This window comes from Porites lutea, chromosome 7 (genome assembly GCF_958299795.1).
Source record: "Porites lutea chromosome 7, jaPorLute2.1, whole genome shotgun sequence".
NCBI lineage: Eukaryota > Metazoa > Cnidaria > Anthozoa > Scleractinia > Poritidae > Porites > Porites lutea.
Window position 1 is genome coordinate 24956818 of NC_133207.1, and position 20954 is coordinate 24977771.

The 20954-nt window shown below is 40.5% G+C and overlaps 2 protein-coding genes, 1 long non-coding RNA gene and 1 pseudogene across 3 annotated transcripts in view; all 4 read left to right on the plus strand.

Annotated features, from left to right (window-relative positions):
* The window catches only part of LOC140944934 (apoptosis-resistant E3 ubiquitin protein ligase 1-like), an 11853-nt gene extending 5659 nt beyond the window's left edge, over window positions 1-6194 (plus strand). The window contains exons 4-6 of the mRNA XM_073394043.1: window positions 3143-3229; window positions 4445-4620; window positions 5253-6194. Coding sequence (XP_073250144.1) covers window positions 3143-3229; window positions 4445-4620; window positions 5253-5409 — 420 coding nt within the window. The 3' untranslated portion in view covers window positions 5410-6194. The remainder of the gene's footprint in view (window positions 1-3142; window positions 3230-4444; window positions 4621-5252) is intronic.
* The window catches only part of LOC140944932 (uncharacterized), a 65804-nt pseudogene that overhangs the window by 20136 nt on the left and 24714 nt on the right, over window positions 1-20954 (plus strand).
* On the plus strand, window positions 9572-10363 carry LOC140944935 (uncharacterized). Its single transcript, XR_012166708.1, has 3 exons — window positions 9572-9643; window positions 10024-10127; window positions 10321-10363. It is a non-coding gene; the product is annotated as an uncharacterized lncRNA (long non-coding RNA).
* On the plus strand, window positions 18404-20900 carry LOC140943321 (tetratricopeptide repeat protein 28-like). The gene is made up of 2 exons (XM_073392401.1): window positions 18404-19850; window positions 20624-20900. Exon 1 carries the CDS (start codon window positions 18404-18406, stop codon window positions 19841-19843), a length of 1440 nt encoding a protein of 479 aa, XP_073248502.1. The 3' UTR covers window positions 19844-19850; window positions 20624-20900.

A 20954-nucleotide genomic window follows, 5' to 3' on the forward strand; every position in this document is an offset into this window, starting at 1 on the left:
CGTGAGTATGTAGGGCAATAACCAAACATCGACCCTACCATGCTAATGATAAAAGTAAGGTTTTCTGCATTTACGTTAGGTGATCTTTGTTTGATCCACAAAATTGGCGCATGAAAATAAGAGGTTTTCCTCACCACCTCTAAATGTTTGGTTCCAGGTAGCGGTGCAACAAATCACGTGGTACCGTTCTAGATCAACCTACTGGCTGCTCATAGAGGGGTCCATAAAGGCACATTGATTGATGACTGCGTATGGCCTGAACTGAAAATGATATACGCAGACGTTTTCTGAGCGACGAATGTGCAGCTTTTACACTCCTGTTTCGTTTCGAAAATAGACGAGCACGCGAGCGAAGCGAGCGCGCGAGAGAGAGCCCATTGCTCTACTGGTCAATAAATCCCCCGCGGCTTTTATTTTCATACGAAAAATCGACGATCTCCAAAGAGAAAATAGATCGACGATCTCTAATGAAACAGTAGAGGGTCTGTGAACAGGCTACGAAGGTGCTTGCTATTATTTTAGTAAACTTTGCAAGAGGTCTCAGTTGATTATGCTAACGTCATGAAAAGTCTACTTTAGGGAAGGAGGAGGAGATGGGTGGGTTGGTTGGCATTGGGTTCTCCTTTAGGATCAACCCTACACATACAAAAATTCATGTCTTTATCACTACATTTAGAGCTAACAGACTTTGTTTGATCCACAAAATTGGCACATAAAATCAAAAGTTTTTCCTCACCACCGCTAAATGTTTGGTTCCGGGTGGCGGAGAACAAAGCCCGTTGTACCGTTTCAGAACAGCCTACTGACCATGCTGGCTGCTCATTTGAAAGGGGTCCGTAAAGGCACATTAATTGATGACTCTGTGCGGCCTGAAGAAAATTATATACGCAGACGTTTTCTGAGCGACGAAGGTGCTGCCTTTACACTTCTTTTTCTTTTCTTTCCTCGCTAGGCGGTCGTTTTTGCCTGAGAGACACCACCACGAAGGAGTTTTAGCACACAAGTCACTGCAGGTGCAGACCTAGGAAAAGGGCATTCTCCATCTGAATTTTTAAATCGAAATGAAAGGCTGTTTTCAGCCTTTTATCTCTTTTCTCCGCAACGTATTTGGTTAAAAGATAGTAAGTAAAATGGCTGAGGCACTTTAAAGCATTTTTTTCATTTCCGCGACGGATTTTGACGTTATGGAAAAGAACTTGTCAGTGAATTGGTTTATTTTCTAGCCTGCGAACAAGTGCCGGGGGGATGGTGGCAGATAGAGCCAGGTGACTACACCTTTTTTCAGGCGGGAGCTAGCAGTACGTACATTCTGGTCTACCCCATACTGTGTAGACTGGCCTTTAAGGGCCTCTGTTCGGGGGGCGAGGGATCAGTACAATTCGTCAACAGCAGGTTGAGGTCGCGCCAGAAGATGCCCTTGCTGCAGAGGAGCAAAGCAATACTACTTTCAGTAATTTAAACATGTTAAATACTTGTATTTCGCTCATCAAATGTGTCCATTGTCCATTTTCGATTTGTGGTTTATTCAGGAATGTTCTTTTGCGGAGCATTGGCCAATTTTCTTTAAACAGTTTTACTCGTTTCCATTTCCCTGCTCTACCCTCATGTTGCATATGGCGTACGTGTGTACCTAAATCCCTCAATTCATACTGAGGTGATCGATAAAGAAGTCTATACGCTAAGCGGCGTTAAGATTAGTTTATGACAAGCAAAGGCGCAGAAGGCTAAGTGTAAATAAAGAAAACTAGAGTGAAAAGTTTTGCAGACTCGGCTTACTCTATTTGTTTTCTTTCTCTATTTGAGTTTCGGCTGGTGACATCCTAAAATCAAGTTTAGTTCCACATGTTTTGGGAATATAAAATATAAAACTAAAAAAAAACAGTGTTAATTGTACACTCGTGCAATGATTTATCCTTGTCTGTACAGTTGCGTGACCAGACTCATATTACACACGGGCTTTCATCATGCATCACACGGAAGATTTCAGTAAACTGCGGCCACTTGCGGTTGAAACGACTGTGGTAAGTAATTCTTAGAGATCTCGAATCCTATTTAGAGCTAGCACGCCGTTTCTAGCGGCTTTATTTTGGGTGCAGAAACTCGAAGTTAATATTTACACTCCATGAGAACTTAACAGCGTTGTCTTTTTCAGCTACTTGCGTGCATTTTTCGATAGTGAAGTTAGGTCAAATTTGCCATTTTTGAAAAGAGCCGAAATCGTGTTTCTTCTTGCGGCCAACACAGTCACATTTAAACAGCTTATCTAAAGACAATTGCAGAATTATAAAGTACAAGTCAGTGTTTTCCTTGTGACTTGATTTCATTTAGAGATGTCATCCCGTTTTTATGTACGAGCGCGAAGAAAATGCTTAATTTTCGCTAATTTCATACTCGAAAGAGCGCCGATTTGGCGTTTTTCAAACTTTGCCCGATTCAGGAAAAAATAAAAAGCCGTTACAAGTTTTAATGTGATTTTTGAAATAAGTGCACTATAGAGATTATGTGGGCAAAATATGAAGAAATTCAAAAATTCACGACTGTCAACCGATTCTCGAAAATTATAGACATTGGCTCTTAAAACTTTGTTATCACTATAACAAAATCCTCACATCTGATTGGCCACCAGCAGAGCTGATTTTACCATTAATTATTAATTTAGTAGGACAATGTAATTAGACAGCGCGAGACATTGCGGGCGCTGTAATAGCACGTTTGCGCTAAAAAGGACTTTTTTCCTCACCTCTTGCCAACAAAGGTCTTTTTGTTTTAACTAAACAAGAGTTGAAACTTTTACAAATTGTTATTACCCTCAAATTTTGCGTATTAGTTTAGTGATAAAATTGCAGCAGAAATTTTTGTGGTCCAGTTTTGTAATCATACTCTTGCTCGCCGGTCCGATTTTGTTCAAGTCATATGATTTCAGACGCACTTGAACTCAAACGCAAAGCCCTGTTCTTGAGCCAGTGCAAGTCTTTAGAGAGAGACTAGAAGTGAAGTCTTTTCCTTCTTGCCATTATCCTCCACGCGCTCATTTTTGATTATGTAGTCTGTACCTGACTTGAGAGGGCAGTCTTCTCATTGAATTGCATATGCAATGTGATTTAAACATCTGACTTTTTATGTTATTATTTTTTTTTGCCAGCTTCTAATGTGTGGAACAGGAAATATTAGTGTGTCTGATTTCCGACAAAACCACAGCGTTATAAACAGCGGGATGTCCTTTGGAAAGGTAGTGAACAGGCTTCATTAATAGTGTCGCAGAAGGTTATTTATTCAATGAGGCTGGGAGGCCACTACAGCGGATTTCCCGTATGTGACAGCTGTCTGACAGCGCCCTGTTATCTAGCAATAAGTAGGAGCTCATGCAACGTGTATATATTTATGAGTGAAGATGTATTAACACCTATTTCCAGCACGTGGTTAATTTTCAAACTTTGCGTTGCACAACTAGTGGAAGCGTTCGCGTAATAAATTTCGCACCATTCTTTCGACCAATAGAAGCTATGTTGAAATCTTTTCCGACTTGGTTTCGCGCATTTTTCCTGCGCTTATAAGCGCAGGAAAAATGGAGATTTACACAAAATTAAAGTTTGCGTAAACCTGCGTAAAGATGGTCATCCAACTTTACGCAAACTTTCCACGGCGCGTAAAGGTTTGTAAAGGTAAATTTACGCGCTCGGTTCTTAAAGGTTTCGTAACGCTAGCATAAAGTTGTTGTAACAGCTTTACGCTCATTTACGCTACAAGTAAAGGTTTAGTAAGGTTGTCATATAATGCTAGCTTCCTAACAGGAATTTATTCCCGGCACTCTTTTTAGTAAGTCGTTTGTGTCCTGATACTAGTTCGCATAGCTTTTTTGATCACTCATTTGGTGTTCGATGTTGGTGTGCGATGTAAACAAGCCAACCACGCAAATTTTTTTTGGTGGTGCGAACGACTTCGTACACGCTTAAAAATGACGCTGAAAAGAAAATTCTGCTGGCAGAGTTCATGCAAAGATATAGCTTGCGACTGTGCGGCAATTTTCGAAAAACGGCATATCTGTCGTGGCAAACACAATAGCCTTCACTACTCAGTAGTATTGCCTCATTGATTTCAGTCAGTATAAGGTGTTTCTTTCTTAACGGTCACCTCTCTACACGGGCCATTTTTGTTTTTTTGTTTTTTTTCGGCGGACGGTATATACATGACATACATTTACTCTTCTTTCAACCTCTCTACTATGGCCACTTTCTTCGATGTCCCTAAGATGGCCGTTGTAGAGAGTTTCAACTGTAATTTGATCAAATTGAAATAATTGGAAAATTAGTCGCTGGTTTTTTTGTTTCGAGCTCTTATTGGTTCATTGGATTGTCTGCCCGTGCTGTGATTGGCCAGAATAATTAGTGTTCTGAAGCGCAGAAACGACTTTCATGAAAAGCGCTAATTTCACGTTTCTCCTTAGACTCTGGATTGGTTTTGGACGATAGTGACTAGTTTTACTCAAGAAGAACTTGCCCGATTGGTTCAGTTCATAACTGGATCCTCTCAGCTGCCTCCTGGAGGATTTGCTGAGCTTTCTCCACCAATACAGATCTCTTCAGCTTCCACATCAGACACACTGCCTACGGCACATACCTGGTGGGTGAAATATCGTATTTTTCGCGTCCCCACCACGTCTCAGTCGGGTTTTCCTTTTTCCTTTGTGAACGAAGCTGAGACTTCGAGGAAAGGATGCATTATCTAAAGAATTCTTCCTTTACTGTTGGAGGAAAAGAAAAATACTGTGGAACGCGTTTATGAAAATTGTCCTCATTGTGCTCCTGTGTCCTCAGTCCCTGAGAGAAGGTTCCAACACCCGGCAAATAGCTTGACTTCGTGCTGTATCCATATTGTGGGCTCATTAGCTCAGAAGCCCTTTAAGCTAAAGTAGCAAGGCCGACCGCTTGCTGTAAAGGTAGACCACCACACCGGGTACTACGTTCCCTACTTTCTACGAACAGTGGGTGGGTTCTTTAGCTTCCTACATGCAGAAATGATGATACGTGCAAGGGTTGTGAGACAGGGCCTATGGTTTATTGTCCCTATCCGAGAAGACTAGAACTCAAACCGTTTTCAGATGTTTTTAAAAAGGCAGCACACTCTGCTCAGTCATTGAAAGACCCTGAGTGTTGCTCCGGTCGGGGTTTGAATCCCTGGTCTCCCTGTGTCTCCGGACAGACCGAGCTTATCCAACAGAGCTAACCGGGTGTTACCGTCTTTTCTTTCTTTAGCTTCAACCAGCTTTGTTTACCGTCTTACTCATCGTTCAAGGAAATGCAGAAGAAACTGTTGCTGGCAATAAACGAAGGAAGCGAAGGATTTGGTTTTGCCTCATTCAAAAATGAAGAAAAAAAACCACTACTGAATCAGATTACGTACCGTCACTGAAACGAGGTTTTTCTTCGCGATTGGAAACTTTAGAGTCGCAAGAAGTGCTGCCTGAGAATTGGTTTCTCAAGGATGGCTCTTTAAGAGATCATGGTTTGGACGGCGAGGTTGAAGACTTAGATATAGGGAGATTAAGCAAAGATGTTTTTTTTTTCACGATGCACGTTCACAGGAAGTGGGAAGGACTCACTTCTGGTTGACGACGCCAAAAAGACTTTTCCTCAAGCTCCCCATTATTGAATGCATATCCTATCCTTGCTTCTTATGTAGTAGATGCATGATTACAGGAACACGCCCAAAGGGCTCGATTTCTTCCTTTTTAGATGTTACGCTCGTGCGTACGTCATAATGTCAAGTCTGCAGTGCAGGCGTTTTTAAGGGGGGAGGGGGTAAGCACTAAAATTCGCTTGGGTGTACGTGTCGTACTCTCCCCAATATTCGGATCATTATAAGATTCAGGGTTCCTACTCAACTCAACATTAGGCAGATTTAGGCAATGTTCACCCTATACTGGATAGCCTTTCATGTCGGCTGGTATAGTATAGTATGAACAGTCAGCAACGGCGCGCACAGAACTGGAACAAGTCGTTCATACACATCGAACATCGTGCCGGAGCCGTTCAAGGTGAGGGTTTGGTGAACTAATTCCATTCCTTACTCATGAACATTTGCTTCCGTTTTAGTGGACTCCAGTCCTCTTTCCTACTTATTCACTTTCGCGAAGGTCTGAATACCTGCTTTACACCGCACCATAGTCTGACACAGACGCTATTTGATATGCCGACGCTCCACCTTCGACATCGGCCCGGCCCGACTTCGCGCCGAAAACCCCGTTGGTGTGTGTGAACAGAAGCCCTATCCAGTATAGTTCTCGCACCGGCGCAAAAGATATCCGGTATTGTGTGGACATAGCAGGCAGTTACTCCCCACGGCACGCACAGAGCTTGGCCAATGGCAGGGCGGGAAACGAGGCACAGGAAGTCGCGTTCAGTCCTTCCCGCGCGTTTTCGCACCATCGTCTGATTTGCCTCTGTGTTGTCCTTTCAGCCTATCAACACTAACTTTTCACGTAGGACAAGATGTTGAGTTGGGACGGGTAGTTGTGGGCAGTTTCGCAGAATTCTCTACTGATCCTAATTTTCTTGTGCTTTTATTCAAAGATGGCGACTGCACTGAGCGGTCACTTGCCTAATACGTCCGTGCGCTTGCTTAGGGTTCTATAGAGTGTTTTCACTCACGTGGCCAGCATCTATGCAAATTTATTGAAACAAAAGAAAGCGTTTGCATAAGAAAGGAATTCAACTCCCACAGGACTGGTTTGGGACACCAACATGGCCGCCGTTTCATTGTTTTGGGACACCACTATGGCCGCCGTGACGACATGTGAAAACACTCTATAGCATTTCAGCAGACCTACTATACAACCTTAACCGACCGCTACGCCTATTTTAAGGTTGGAAAACGTTTTAGATACATAAGTAGAAGAGTCAGAGTTAACCGCTACATATAATTTTTGTCGATCTTCAGGTGATCTCGATATTTAAATCGTGTGAAAAAAAATAGGTTTTTATAGATTAATAACATTTGTGTAATACGCATTTTAATTCTTTCTGTTGTATGGTGCGTTCAATAAGCAATAGCAAAGCGCCGTGTCAATAACCAAAAGGACCCTTTGCACCTAGTCATTTAAGCCGTACGTCGGAGAGCAAGGACCCGCTGGGACAAGACAAACAAAGGGCTCACATCATTTAAAAAAACAATATCCTTTGTTTGTCTTTTCTCACAAACGTGGCGAGTGCATGTACTACTTGAGTGCCTAGCTGCAAAGTGAGTATTGTTCTTTGGTATAGCAACTGGCTAAAAATTACCTTCGTTCAACGTAATTAAACACTGAGGCTTTTTTCTCTTTTATTGCCTGTTTGGACATGCTTGTCCTAGAATTTATATTTTACTTAGTATAAAGGGCCTCTCATTAGTTATTAGGAACCGTAAGATTCGATGACGGCGACGGCAACGAGAACGTCAAAAAAAGCCAGACGTTTTATTTCGGGCAAAACAGTAACTTCTCGCGATCAACACGTTATTTGCAGATTTCTTTGCAGTCACCACACGTAAACGACGTGAAAATGCCTAATTTCTCGTTTTATGGAGACGTAAGCGACGTCAAAATTTCCTTTTATCTGTCTGAACTTGGATATGGTTCTTAGGAGGTCGACTCCTGGAACGTTCGCCTATATTTGACAAAGAAAGTGAGTTGGAATAATCGTGATGAAGTTTGAAAGAAGGCGAATCCAGCTCGGATCTTAAGGTCCCTGTTATACGGGGGAAGGGTGTGGACCAAGTCCTTTGTAATATGTCTGCAAAACATTTCCTCCTCCATCCCCTCCCCCTTTCTGCATAGGCCGTCTGTAATAAACAAAAACGTTACACCTCACACCTTGACCTCACTCGCATGTTATTCTACCCTACCCTAGCAAAGCTTTGAAAAAAATAATAACCTTTTTACAGGTGCCACACGCACCCTCGCAGTGCTCAAAGGTCAATTTATCGTATTTTTACAAATGGATTTATGAAAACGTTCAAATAATTTACACGAAAACTCGTGCCAAACAATTTGAAAAGAAACGGAAATCTGCCGATTGACGTATTGGCTAGTAGCCTCGCAATTATTTTAAGACGGAATCCACCAGGAAATTGAGTAATATTAATTTTCAGTGGACAAAAACCTTGTACCAGGATAATATAAAGCATATTGTGTTCTTTTTTTTCATTTTTCAAGGACTAAAGATGTAATTTGTCATCTGCAATAACTGGCACCAAAGAAAATTTCTTATGGGAGCCTGAGAAAATTTCCTGATGGATTCCGCCTTAATATTGGGCCCCAGCCTCCGCCGCGGTCTTCACTGTCCTCTTTTAGAGAACGAGTGCGGAGGAGGCTAATTGGGCCCCTATTTATTGATTTTTGCATTTTTTCTAAAACAGGAAATTGCATGTTATTTACAAGTTACTTTAACTCTTTGACGTCCGCTTTGGTCGTTTTTGGTCCGCTTTTGGACCCATGCATATTTTTCTTCCTGGACCAATGGTAATTAGCTATTGTGTAAGCAAAGTTTGAATTTTCCACTGGTACCTCGTTTAGCAACGGATTCTGACTAATCCTAACAGTGTTAAAGACAAACAACAAGCAGCATTTGGGGAAAAACCCACTGCTAATTTTACTTATTACCTACTACTATTTGATACGTCGTGATACTAAGTATCACTACGTGATACGTTCGCATTCACAGGTACCCCAAACTCACGAGTGAGAATCATTGTTTCATAAAAGAAATATTACAAGCCGTCAACGGCAGAACTAAAACTCGATCGCTGGAATCACCCTGAAACGGCCAAAAATGCTAAGAAAACACCATATTTTTAGACAAGGACACAAAGTGAGGAATTCTGATGTATTTTTATTAGTAGTTTTTATTTCTATATTTCCATTATGTAACAACGATTCTCTTTCGTGAGTTTGGGGTACCTGTCCTACTGTTGTGTGATGTGCGAAGTCGCGCGCGTGTATCAGGATTTGAGTACGGGCCATGATTGGTCTAAAAAACAGCCATTGTGGATTTGCTACTCAGGATGAAAGTAAATTCAAAACGCTCTTCCAGTAATTTGTTGTGTTTGTTGGGGTCAAGAACAAGGATCTCGGCGCTGCTTCGCATTTAAAGGTACACGTCCAAATTACGTCATTTCTCGCGCGTCTCGCGCGTCTCCAGTACTGGTAAGTCTGTGCTCCCCACTTAGCCCTTGGGAAGGCTGTGGAGGAGGCAGAAGAAAATGCATTATGGCTAATTATAATTACAGTTTTACATTTTTTGTGTGTTTCTGTTTTGGGTTGTTGATCCTCTTTGTCGATTTTGTGATTTTGTTATATTTAATTCTGATCTGTCACAGTTACTGTTTTAGGCTTTTTGTGTCTTTCCCTTTTGGGTGATGTATTAATTCCGTTTCGGAAATTGTGTTCCTGTTTTCTGGTTGTGTATTTGTCTTGTTTTCGCTACTAGATTACCGTTTTAGCTCGTGTGTTTCGGTTTTGGGTTTGAGGCTTTCTGTTTTCCTGTTTTGTTTCTATCGGCCACAGTATAAATTAAATCGTTATTCAGTGGCATCTAAACTGCAAACCTCTGAAGACAACTTTACTAGACAGAGAATTTCCCGAGGAGATTTTGCTGAAATCGTTTTACAGGTAGGAAAGATGCTTGTTTTCTCTGAAATTTTCCGAACCTGAGAAGATATTTTTTTACAATGTTTTTTTTGGTCACGTTCCGCTGTACGTAGTTTCCTTAGTTTCCTATCTTCTAAATAAATTTTAATTTAGCCTAGGTTGCGACAGCGAAACAAAGTATGTTTGTTCGATAATTTGTAGGGTGTCCCGGACTCGGCGTTTAGCGGCTCTGACAGGCGTTTCAAGTTAAACTTTTAAAGTTTGTTTAAATTATCTTTCCTTGTTACTTCTTACAATGTAGGTGTTGGAGTTTTTAATGTTTTGTGTTTATAAGTGATGATTTCATTGGATATCTTCAAACCATTTTTTTTTACTGATACATAAAATTGTCCCTCTTTCAGGAAGAGATAAATTATATATCCCAATCAGCGGTACAACCATTTATCCAATTTCAAGGTTCCTGACCTTACTGCGGTTTTCTTTGGTTTCCTTTCATCAAGAATTGGTAAGTTTTTGAAAAATAAAAATTTATTTGATTGATTAACATTCCATTTCGCCTTCCAGTAAGGGGCGTTCCCACCACATCAATGTAGATTCTGGTCATGGCCGGGTGCGTATATAAATTTGGGGGCCGGGCAGCCAACCTCTGTTGATTATCTGAAGACACTTTAACTAATGTGAATTGTACCTCATTTCAGGGAGAGCTGAATTATTTCAAGCGGATCATTGTGTCCAAGGTTCATCTGTAACTGGTAAGTTTTGAATAAACATACCTTTAGTCGCATGCAGTATCAATGCATGGTTAGGTCCCTCCAGCATAGAGGCAATCGAGGCAGTTGCCGTGGATATAACTTTGAAGTTTCTTGTTTATCTTGCAAAAAAATATTTCGCTTAGACGATATATTCTGAAGAAAACAAATTTAGATTTCTTTTTGATATTTCCTCGGAAAGGATATTTGTCTGGCTGGGGACTATATGTATGGTCTAAGTACTCATATTCATGCAGCTTAAAGCATTTTATAGAGAGATCGGTCCATGTCATATATCCCTTACAACAAAAGTGGTATAGATAATATTTATTGGTCTCTACGACAGTGAAATCTAGGAAAGATCTCATACTATTTTTTATAAAGTTAGGTTTGTCTCTAACAAGATAATACACATTTAAGTTACCTGTCATCTGAATATGACTCTGAAACTCATTTCAGATAGAGCGGAGAGCTGGAGCCAGAATCTTAAGCTGATCTTTGAGAGGTTTGTGGTGATTAAAAATAATTGTTTTGTCTATTTTGTACAAAGTGGCATTAGTTTATTTTTCATTTCATAGCAGTTACGTTGTTTGTTTTGTAATGTCACTTTTTAAGACTACAGCCCTTCCTGTGTGTATTTGCAAACGACGGTTAGCTCGCTTAAGGTGATTATGTACCCTGATTCTCAAACCGTATGAGCTTGCTTCCTCTCGTTCCTTCCCCCCAACCCTCCCTCCTTTCCCCCTTCCTTCACTTCCCCCGAATCGTTTATATTTAATCTGGAATGTTTATCAATGTATGTGCTTTAGGTTACTCGTAGAACATAATTGTAGCCATTTAATATTTCTGAGAACATTTGTCCAATCATCAGATGTGTTAATAGCAAACTGCTAAGCATTATCTGTAGAAATTGAAAATAGGCTACCAGAAAATGGAATTCGATGATCACCTTCACCAGAGATTTTTTTTCATTAATTCTATTCAGGCCCATTTCTATACCAGCGCCAACGCTCAAATTGAGAAGAAGTTTCATGCTTTTTGTTTTTACTCTTGATTCAACGTACAGTCATTAGGCACTTAAATCAGGCTCTAGATATAATTTGGTAGGCGGACACATCGTATCTTGTAACCTGTATTTTATAAAATTGCACATTAAAGCCATGTCCAGGCGATCAATACCTTATTAGGTCTATAAACGCAAATGCGTGTTTACAGCTACCCATATGCGAAGAATATTTATCATTTATCCGTTGACTGTTTAATTAACAATTTATCTGTAATCACGCGTGGAAGAACAAACCTGGACTAATTTCATTTTACAACCCGAGTACCACTCTCCTCTCCGTCTCCTAATCACCCTAAGGAACAACAGAGTCACTTAAACTATTCATTTAGAAGCAAAAATTATCTATTGAAGTTTTTGCTGAACAATTCATCTCTAGTTATCTTCAGATTGATTCGCCAAAGCGAAGAAAAGGGAGAAGATAAGGGCGATTGTAAACGATTGTAAGTTCCTGACTTTTTAAAAAATATTTTATCTAAAAGTTGCGTTGGAGCTGGTTCTGTTAAAACGGTTGCCACATTCTCTTAAAGTGATGTTCTCTCTGTTAAAGAAACTGACGGTGATGAAATGATGAAACTGATCCTAAAATTAATTAAAAACAGTTTTTCTCAAAATTTGTAGAAATGGAAAGCAATATAATGATCGAACATTTCCGGTATACACAAAAAAATTGTAATGAATTAATGTGCAACTTTAACACTAGTGACTGCCACTAATGGTTTGTCAGGAAAGCTTTGCACAGAAGTGTATATACTAGGATAAGAAACATAAGATATTTTCATGTTACAGTTACATTTAAAACATGAAACGGCATATTTGTACAGCAATGCATTATAGGTTAGAAGTATGTCTACACACTTTAGTTATTATCCGAGCTCCACACGCGAGCTAAGCCACATGCCTAAGAAAATTTTGTAATCTATCCACCCGAGAAATTTTGGTAATCACGGGACCATACGCCAGTCCGTCCGCACCACAAGAAAACCAATGTGTACTCTCAAACTTTCTACCTAGTGTGGGAACCTGTAACCTGTGTTTCACTTCATAATAGACATACATAATATATAGATTTAGCCAGGGCTAAAAGCGAATCTCCTGTTAATAAATTTATTATTTAAATCAAACAATAAACTTGTAATCCACAAACCAGTTAACTTTAGGGCAAATCCATATGACTTATGAGATAAAAGCTAAGTGATTTTAGGGAAAAAATAATTTGCAAACAGTCCAAAAGTAAAGCAAATCTTACATCGAGTTGATAGTCTTATTTGTACACCCAAAAAATGGCAATCATGCACCTTTGATCACAGTAGATTAGGTTTGGAAAACAAATTCTTCCCAAACAAGATAACCCAGTCACCCACCTACACCACCTTTATTTTATAAGGTTCATTGGACAGCTCCGAAATATAATTTTAAAGGCCAGTTATAAGACACGATAGCCAATCACTTACATGCTCTCCTCTGTCTAAAAGGGAGACCAAAATTAAAAACCAGGCCGGATTTTTTTGTGTTCGACAAGTTTACTCTACAAAATCTTGCCGACAAATCCGATGGCCTGTAAACTAGCCTTTTATACTTTTTATACATCTCATATGAGGTAAACAGTACTATCAGGCGCTCTTTGTTTATCGTACAGACTTCGGACAGAACTGGTTTTTTTTGTATTTCACAATTTTTCAGGACAAATTGCATTCATTCAATATTCACGACGATCAAAGCATGCGCTAACCCTTGCACAACAATTATAGAAGTGAACCATTATAAAACGTTTACATGAAGAAAATACCACGGTGTCGGGACTATTCAGTGAGATCAATCTGATCTATGTATTATGCAGGGTAATAATGGGCTTTTAGCGAAAACGTTCAAAAAAGCCTAGTATTTTTATTAATTTGCAGTGCGAGCTGTTGTTTGTTTGAATGAACAGTAAATAGAGTTATGCTTCAATATAAGAAAGAATTTATTACGTTTAATTTTTTTATGGTTTTGTTATGTGTAATCATTAAACGCATTTGATACGCGGGGCATTATGAGTACTCCTGCATGCGATGTTCATGTACGACTGAAAACAAACGGCATTGCGATTTTAAAAAATTGCGAAAGAGACTACTAACAATCAAGACAAGAAATATAATTCGGTGAAACATTTACAGAGACAACAATTGTTATTCACGAAGACAAGTATGAGAGTGAATTGTTTCTGAACATCCTGACGGTCATATAAAAAACCTTGCAGATATAAACCGGCTTTCAGGTGTTTGCTAGTTTTTCAAGATGAACTCGAGGCAAGAATATCGCTCAAAGCTTTCCTTTTTTACAACCAATATTCTTCAGAACGTTTTCTCTCTATTTGCCGTCAGAAAATGTCTAAAGGCTTTTGAAGTTCTGTATATCAAAGCTGGTATGATACTAGGTCAGATCATTGTCTCAAATCTTAAAAACTTGCCGCAAAAACTACGCTGGACGTCATGAAATTACCAGAAAAAAAAACATCAAATGCAATAATTACTGAGGCTTACCAGTCGAGATGCAGCTCCTGAAAGCCATCAAGTAAGGCCAGAATCGCCTCAGACTTTTCAACCCTCCTACGCATCCAGCAGCAAGGTTAGGTAGAGGCTCATTTTTGAAAACGATGCCAACAGAAAACGGATTTCCGATGACTTGGAAAAGCGGAGCATTTCTCAACCAAACACCCAATAAACAAACCAGCCATGAATAACAAAAGAATCTTGATAGCTGCTGTCTTTTATTTTGTACAAGAATAAGATGACACAAAACTGTCAGCTTCAGTTATCACTAAACGCGTTTCTAGAAAATGCATAAATTTTCCGCGTGAACTCACGTGTCAAATTTTGAGCAACCAGAGCATGAAAATAGGACGAAGAGCGTGTCCAATGAGTGACCATGGTGAGAAAAGCCAAAAGCAACTACCTTCCCGCGTGTAAAAACGGGCTGAATTTTCGCGTCCGGTGTCAATCAATGATATAAAACTCGTTTTATTCAACTACTAGTTGAAAAACGGCACTACTTGTGACTCGTATTTAGTGATGTCATCCTGGTAACTTCAAGATCTCTGCTGTTTAAAAAAAACAATGCAGCTTGTTATATACAGGGGAAGTGGGGGAGGGGGGAAGAGCCACTCACTGTACATTTTCTTAAGGTGGCTCGATGGGGTTTTTCAGCGTTAATACCTCCCATGTTTTAGCATTAGCTACGTCGCAGTCGACAAAGATCTAGAAAAATTACTACCAAAATTGTATTAGAAAAAGATCGAAATTTGTTATGAACAGCCGGGTTACAATTACATTGACGTAGTCTTAACAACGAAACGACACCATTACTGGTAACTTTCCTACCAATATAGGTCATGGGAGCTTTCTCCACCAATGGCTTCCTCGATGTTCGTGAAGTTTGAGTGAAATGTATAAGAGCGTTTTGAAGATATTTTGGGATGAATGAGGTATTTGTGGTTGGATATTCAGTATTCAGCCGTTATCTTAATTAGAAAACGAAGCGATTTTGAAATCCAATTTTACCTCATAGTACTTTCAATCACTTTTAAACGTATTTCAAGAGATCATGGGAAGGGCTTTATCGAGCTTTAACAGTTCGCAAGAAAGAGGGATTTGACAATACATTGAGGTGCTCTTAAGTTGGCGTTTTTTTTTAATATTTTGGTCTACTTTAACAAATGAGCAAATAATTTTGAAACCGCTAGATAAATCTTTTTAAACATTTGAGATTCTCGAGATTAACTGTCATTTTATATGACCGGTGAGCCTCAATGTCATTGATAACTCGTAAGGTAATAAAATAAGGGCTACAATTTGCTATTTTACTTTTTCGAAAATTTCGTGTTTACAAATGCAAGTGAAAGCTTCTCATGGCTCAGGGGTATTGTCTTCAAGTTTCATATTTTGGTGCAATACAATACATAAGATTTCTGCAGATTTCAAGTGCATTGTTAGTTACTGCCGTTTATGTAAAAATTAGACTTAGAGACAATACCTTGAATAGTTAAAACCAAACTGTACCCTGACGACGGTGACAATTATTACGAAAAGCCCCAAAGATGATTCAGTATGAGGTCATTTTGTGATCTGCAGCAACAACAAACCTACGTTTAGGCCCCGTCCACACGAATCTTGATATTTTTGAAACCTCATTTTTTTACACGAATCGGTCATTCGTCCATAAGAAACCAGTGAATCCGCTTTCCGAAAAGGCATCTTGCTGCAACCCCTGTCAAGAGTCAGGTTTAAGAACCCCTTCCACACAAACCAGGGTAAAAAAATATATACTCAGTTTAAAAAATAAGCGGATTGGTGTAGATGGGAGCATACTTTAAGCCGTTAAAAACGCGTATACTAAGAGAGAAAACAATAGATCGTTCACTCACGTACCAAGTGGTTATTAAAACTTGTTGGATAAACAAAAACTTTCACGTAACAAAAGAGTTCAATCCTCACGTGACTGTTTTGGTACACTAACATCGCTCCCATTTCTCACCTTTGCTTCACCATTGTTTTGATAAATATATAAAAAAAAAACGTTCGCAGGGGCATCGGTAAGATTAAATATGTGGTTTAGAGTGCAGAAGGATTTTAAATTTTTCTCTGTCCAATCCAGAAACGTAATTTCAGTTTAACAATTATTAGAAAGCACTTTTCTGCATTTAAGTTCTTCACATCAGCGCGCACACCTCTAAAGAAAACAAAAAGGTAGCAGACAGAAAAGAATGACAACTTGATATTTCCCTTTTCTAGGTATATTACCATCAAGAAACAGCCACACTTTTCATACTAGGACTTCTAAATGACAGAAAGGAACAGAATAGAGTACCTCGAGCAACAACTGAGCATTGCAATAAAAGTCGGAGACAGGCCAGGACAAGGACGTGCCTATGGCAATCTCGGCATTGCTTATTACTGCCTTGGCCAATTCCAACAAGCAATAAAGTACCACAAGCAAGACCTGAGCATTGCAATAGAAGTCGGCGACAGGGCCGGACAAGGACATGCCTATGGCAATCTCGGCAATGCTTATGACAGCCTTGGCCAATTCCGACAAGCAATAGAGTACCACAAGCAAGACCTGAGCATTGCAAAAGAAGTCGGCGACAGGGCCGGACAAGGACGTGCCTATGGCAATCTCGGCATTGCTTATGACAGCCTTGGCCAATTCCAACAAGCAATAGAGTACCACAAGCAATGCCTGAGCATTGTAATAGAAGTCGCCGACAGGGCCGGACGAGGAGGTGCCTATGGCAATCTCGGCTGTGCTTATCGATCCCTTGGCCAATTCCAACAAGCAATAGAGTACCACAAGCAATGCCTGAGCATTGCAATAGAAGTCGGAGACAGGCCCGGACAAGGACGTGCCTATGGCGGTCTCGGCATTGCTTATTACTGCCTTGGCCAATTCCAACAAGCAATAAAGTACTGCAAGCAAGACCTGAGCATTGCAATAGAAGTCGGCGACAGGGCCGGACAAGGACGTGCCTATGGCAATCTCGGCAATGCTTATTATAGACTTGGCCAATTCCAACGAGCAATAGAGTACCTCAAGCAATGCCTGAGCATTGTAATAGAACTCGGCGACAGGGCCGGACAAGGACGTGCCTATGGCAGTCTCGGCTGTGCTTATCGATCCCTTGGCCAATTCCAACAAGCAATAGAGTACCACAAGCAATGCCTGAGCATTGCAATAGAAGTCGGCGACAGGGCCGGACAAGGAGGTGCCTATGGCAATCTCGGCAATGCTTATTACTGCCTTGGCCAATTCCAACAAGCAATAGAGTACCACAAGCAATGCCTGAGCATTGCAATAGAAGTCGGCGACAGGGCCAGACAAGGACGTGCCTATGGCAATCTCGGCAATGCTTATAACAGCCTTGGCCAATTCCAACAAGCAATAGAGTACCACAAGCAAGACCTGAGCATTGCAATAGAAGTCGGCGAAAGGGCCAGACAAGGAGGTGCCTATGGCAATCTCGGCTGTGCTTATCGATCCCTTGGCCAATTCCAACAAGCAATAGAGTACCACAAGCAAGACCTGAGCATTGCAATAGAAGTCGGCGACAGGGCCGGGCAAGGACGTGCCTATGGCAATCTCGGCTGTGCTTATCGATCCCTTGGCCAATTCCAACAAGCAATAGAGTACCACAAGCAAGACCTGAGCATTGCAATAGAAGTCGGCGACAGGGCCGGACAAGGAGGTGCCTATGGCAGTCTCGGCATTGCTTATTACTGCCTTGGCCAATTCCAACAAGCAATAGAGTACCACAAGCAACGCCTGAGCATTGTAATAGAAGTCGGCGACAGGGCCGGACAAGGAGGTGCCTATGGCAATCTCGGCAATGCTTATGACAGCCTTGGCCAATTCCAACAAGCAATAGAGTACCACAAGCAAGACCTGAGCATTGCAATAGAAGTCGGCGACAGGGCCGGACAAGGACGTGCCTATGGCAATCTCGGCCTTGCTTATGGCAGCCTTGGCCAATTCCAACAAGCAATAGAGTACCACAAGCAACAGTTAGGCATTGCAATAGAAGTCGGCGACAGGGCCGGACAAGGAGGTGCCTATGGCAATCTCGGCATTGGTTATTTACATCTCGAGGACTTCAAACAATCAATGGAACACCACAAGAAAAGCCTTAGCATTACACTAGAAGTCGGCGACAGGGCTGGAGAAGGAGAGGTCTATAGAAATATAGGCTCAGTTTATTACTCCCTCGGCGACCTCCAAAGAGCAACAGAGCATTATAAGCAAAGCCTAAGCATTGCTAAGGAAGTGGGCAACAGGTCCGGAGAGGGATATACCTATGCCAATCTCGGCCTTGCTTATTTATCCCTTAAACAATTCCAACAAGGAATGGAGTACCACAAGCAACAGCTGAAAATTGCTAAGGAAGTGGGTGACATGGCCCTAGAAGGATCTGCCTATCATTACTTGGGTACAACTCTTATGTTGACAGATTCTCTGGATGAGGCTGTAGCTCATTTCAAATTCAGTGTAAAAACGTTCGATACTATTAGGGGTAGTTTCATTTCGGAAGATGCATGGAAAATAAGTTTTCGTGAGCGTTACATATCTAGCTATCGTTATTTATGTCGAGTTCTTATAGCGCTCCAAAAGACGGATGAGGCTTTGTACGCGGCCGAACGGGGACGAGCAGGGGCTTTGCTAGATGCCTTGAAAAAAAAGTATGGCTTTACATCCCTTTCGCCCATTTCAAATGAAACTGAGGAAGATTTCGCATACATTTCAAGGAACACATCAGTTTTGACAATTTTTATTGCATTGGACGAAGAAGCAATAAGCCTGTGGGTACTGGGAAAGAAAACCAACGCTATTTTTAGGCAAGCAATACTAAAAAGTGGAGGTGCACACGAAGATCCCTTCAATACACTTTTGAAAGATTCTTTGAATAAAATTGGGGCTGGCAGAGATGTTAGATGCGAGAATCGGTCACTTGATCTTTTACGCGATAAGTCAACTTCCAGTACTAACAAAGATGACAAAATATCGATTCCATCGCACGAGAATATCGACTGGTTACAGCCATTGTATGATATAGTTTTCTGTCCCATCGAAGACTTACTTGATGGCGATGAACTGGTTGTAGTCCCTGATGGTGCTTTGTGTTTAGCTCCTTGGACAGCCCTAAGTGAAACTTTAAGGATCCGTATTATTCCCTCACTGACAAGTTTGAAAGTAATAAGAGATTCTTCAAGTGAATACTACAGTAAAACTGGCGCCCTGCTTGTTGGAGATCCATGTTTGAAGAAAGTTAAAAATAAAAGGGATAAACCCATTTATGATCAGCTGGAGTTCGCAAAAAAAGAAGTGGAGATGATTGGAAAACTTCTTAACAGCCAACCACTCACAGGAGAAGCTGCAACCAAAGGAGAGGTGCTCCGGAGAATAGATTCAGTCGCTTTGATTCACATTGCAGCACACGGAGGAAAGGAAGCTGGTGAAATTGCATTGGCTCCCAACCCCGGGTGGCAATCCAAGACTCTTATCCCTACGGAAGAGGACTACATGTTGAAAATGTCTGATTTACAAGCCACGAAGCTGAGAGCGAGGCTAGTGGTTCTTAGTTGCTGCCATAGTGGTCAAGGAGAGGTCTCGTCTGAGGGTGTGGTCGGTATGGCAAGGGCTTTCTTGTTTGCTGGTGCTCGTTCTGTGCTGGCGTCACTCTGGGCAATTGATGATGAAGCCACAATGTTGTTTATAGAACGTTTCTACCAACACCTGAGAGTTGGAGAAAGTGCCAGTACTGCTCTGCAGAAGGCCATGAAACGCCTTCGAGATTCGGACGACTTTTCCGCCCCAAAGTACTGGGCTCCATTTGTGCTGATTGGCGATGACGTCACGATGGAATTTGATGTAGACCGTTGAGAAAGCTGTAAGTACAGACTTTTCTTTTGTTTTAGATTACTTAGGGTCTTAATATATTAAATAAGGTTTAAGGTTTTATTGTCCTCAAATTAAAATGTCAAGGAATTGACAAAAATGGATACAAATAAGCAGTAAAAGCAAGACAGTGTGAATAATATTGACAAAAAAATAATATGGATGGTTCGTTGATGTACAATCATTCTGGATTTACGTGATCAGATTTCATTTCTGTAATGCAAAATTGTTTAAAAACGTTTGTTGAACACTATAGAAACCTTTCAATAATCATATAATTAAGTGCAAAATCAGCATTTACTGTACATGGCTGTTGCCGTGACATACTGGCTCTGGATTATGCGTTGAGAATTCTTAGTTTTTACCTCAACATTTTAGTTTGAACTACCATTAAGTCATCATTTTACCCGATTCAAAAGAGAAATGTCATATTTGACAAAAAGAGTTAAAACCTTTATTTTATGATTTGTTATGAGCAGAAAAGCGGTTAAATAGGGAAAAAATAGACCAAAAAATGTTTCTAAAAACCCATTTTTGTGCATACACCATATAGCTAGATAATACAAGTAGCTATAACATACTCTCTTGTTGTAACGTAATGAAAGGTTTTGAGCTCCTGCCCAACTTTGATTTTACATTCGTCTGATCCTTGCTATCCTGTAATCTAAGGCTTTTTATCTTAAAACCTCTATAGAATGAGTAGTATTGAGGCCGTGATTTCGCTGTGCAAGCGTATTAATTAATCAAATGTTACTTTATTTACAGGGGCCGTGCTGATTACAGGGAGATGTCAAAGAAAGAGTACTGCTGAATCAAAGGAACATTATAATATCAAAGTCTATTTTACCTGAGGAAAAAAGGTTTTGTGTAATTGTAGAAAGTGAATATTATACTACTTTACTCCCTAAAACTATTGCAGCGAAACAGCATTAGCTGATAGAGAAATTTTGCTTCCTTTGATGATGATGAAATACGTTTCTCAAATGGTACTTTCCCTTACGCACGTGTTCCTTCGGTTAATCATTGCCTTAGAACAAATCTATAGAGCATAAAATATCTACAGTTTTGGACCGTTGATTTTGCTAAAAATATTTTG

Bases quoted from the DNA above. Each gene is read 5' to 3' on its own strand.
- LOC140943321 (XM_073392401.1), top strand. From the start codon at position 18,404: ATGTTGACAGATTCTCTGGATGAGGCTGTAGCTCATTTCAAATTCAGT.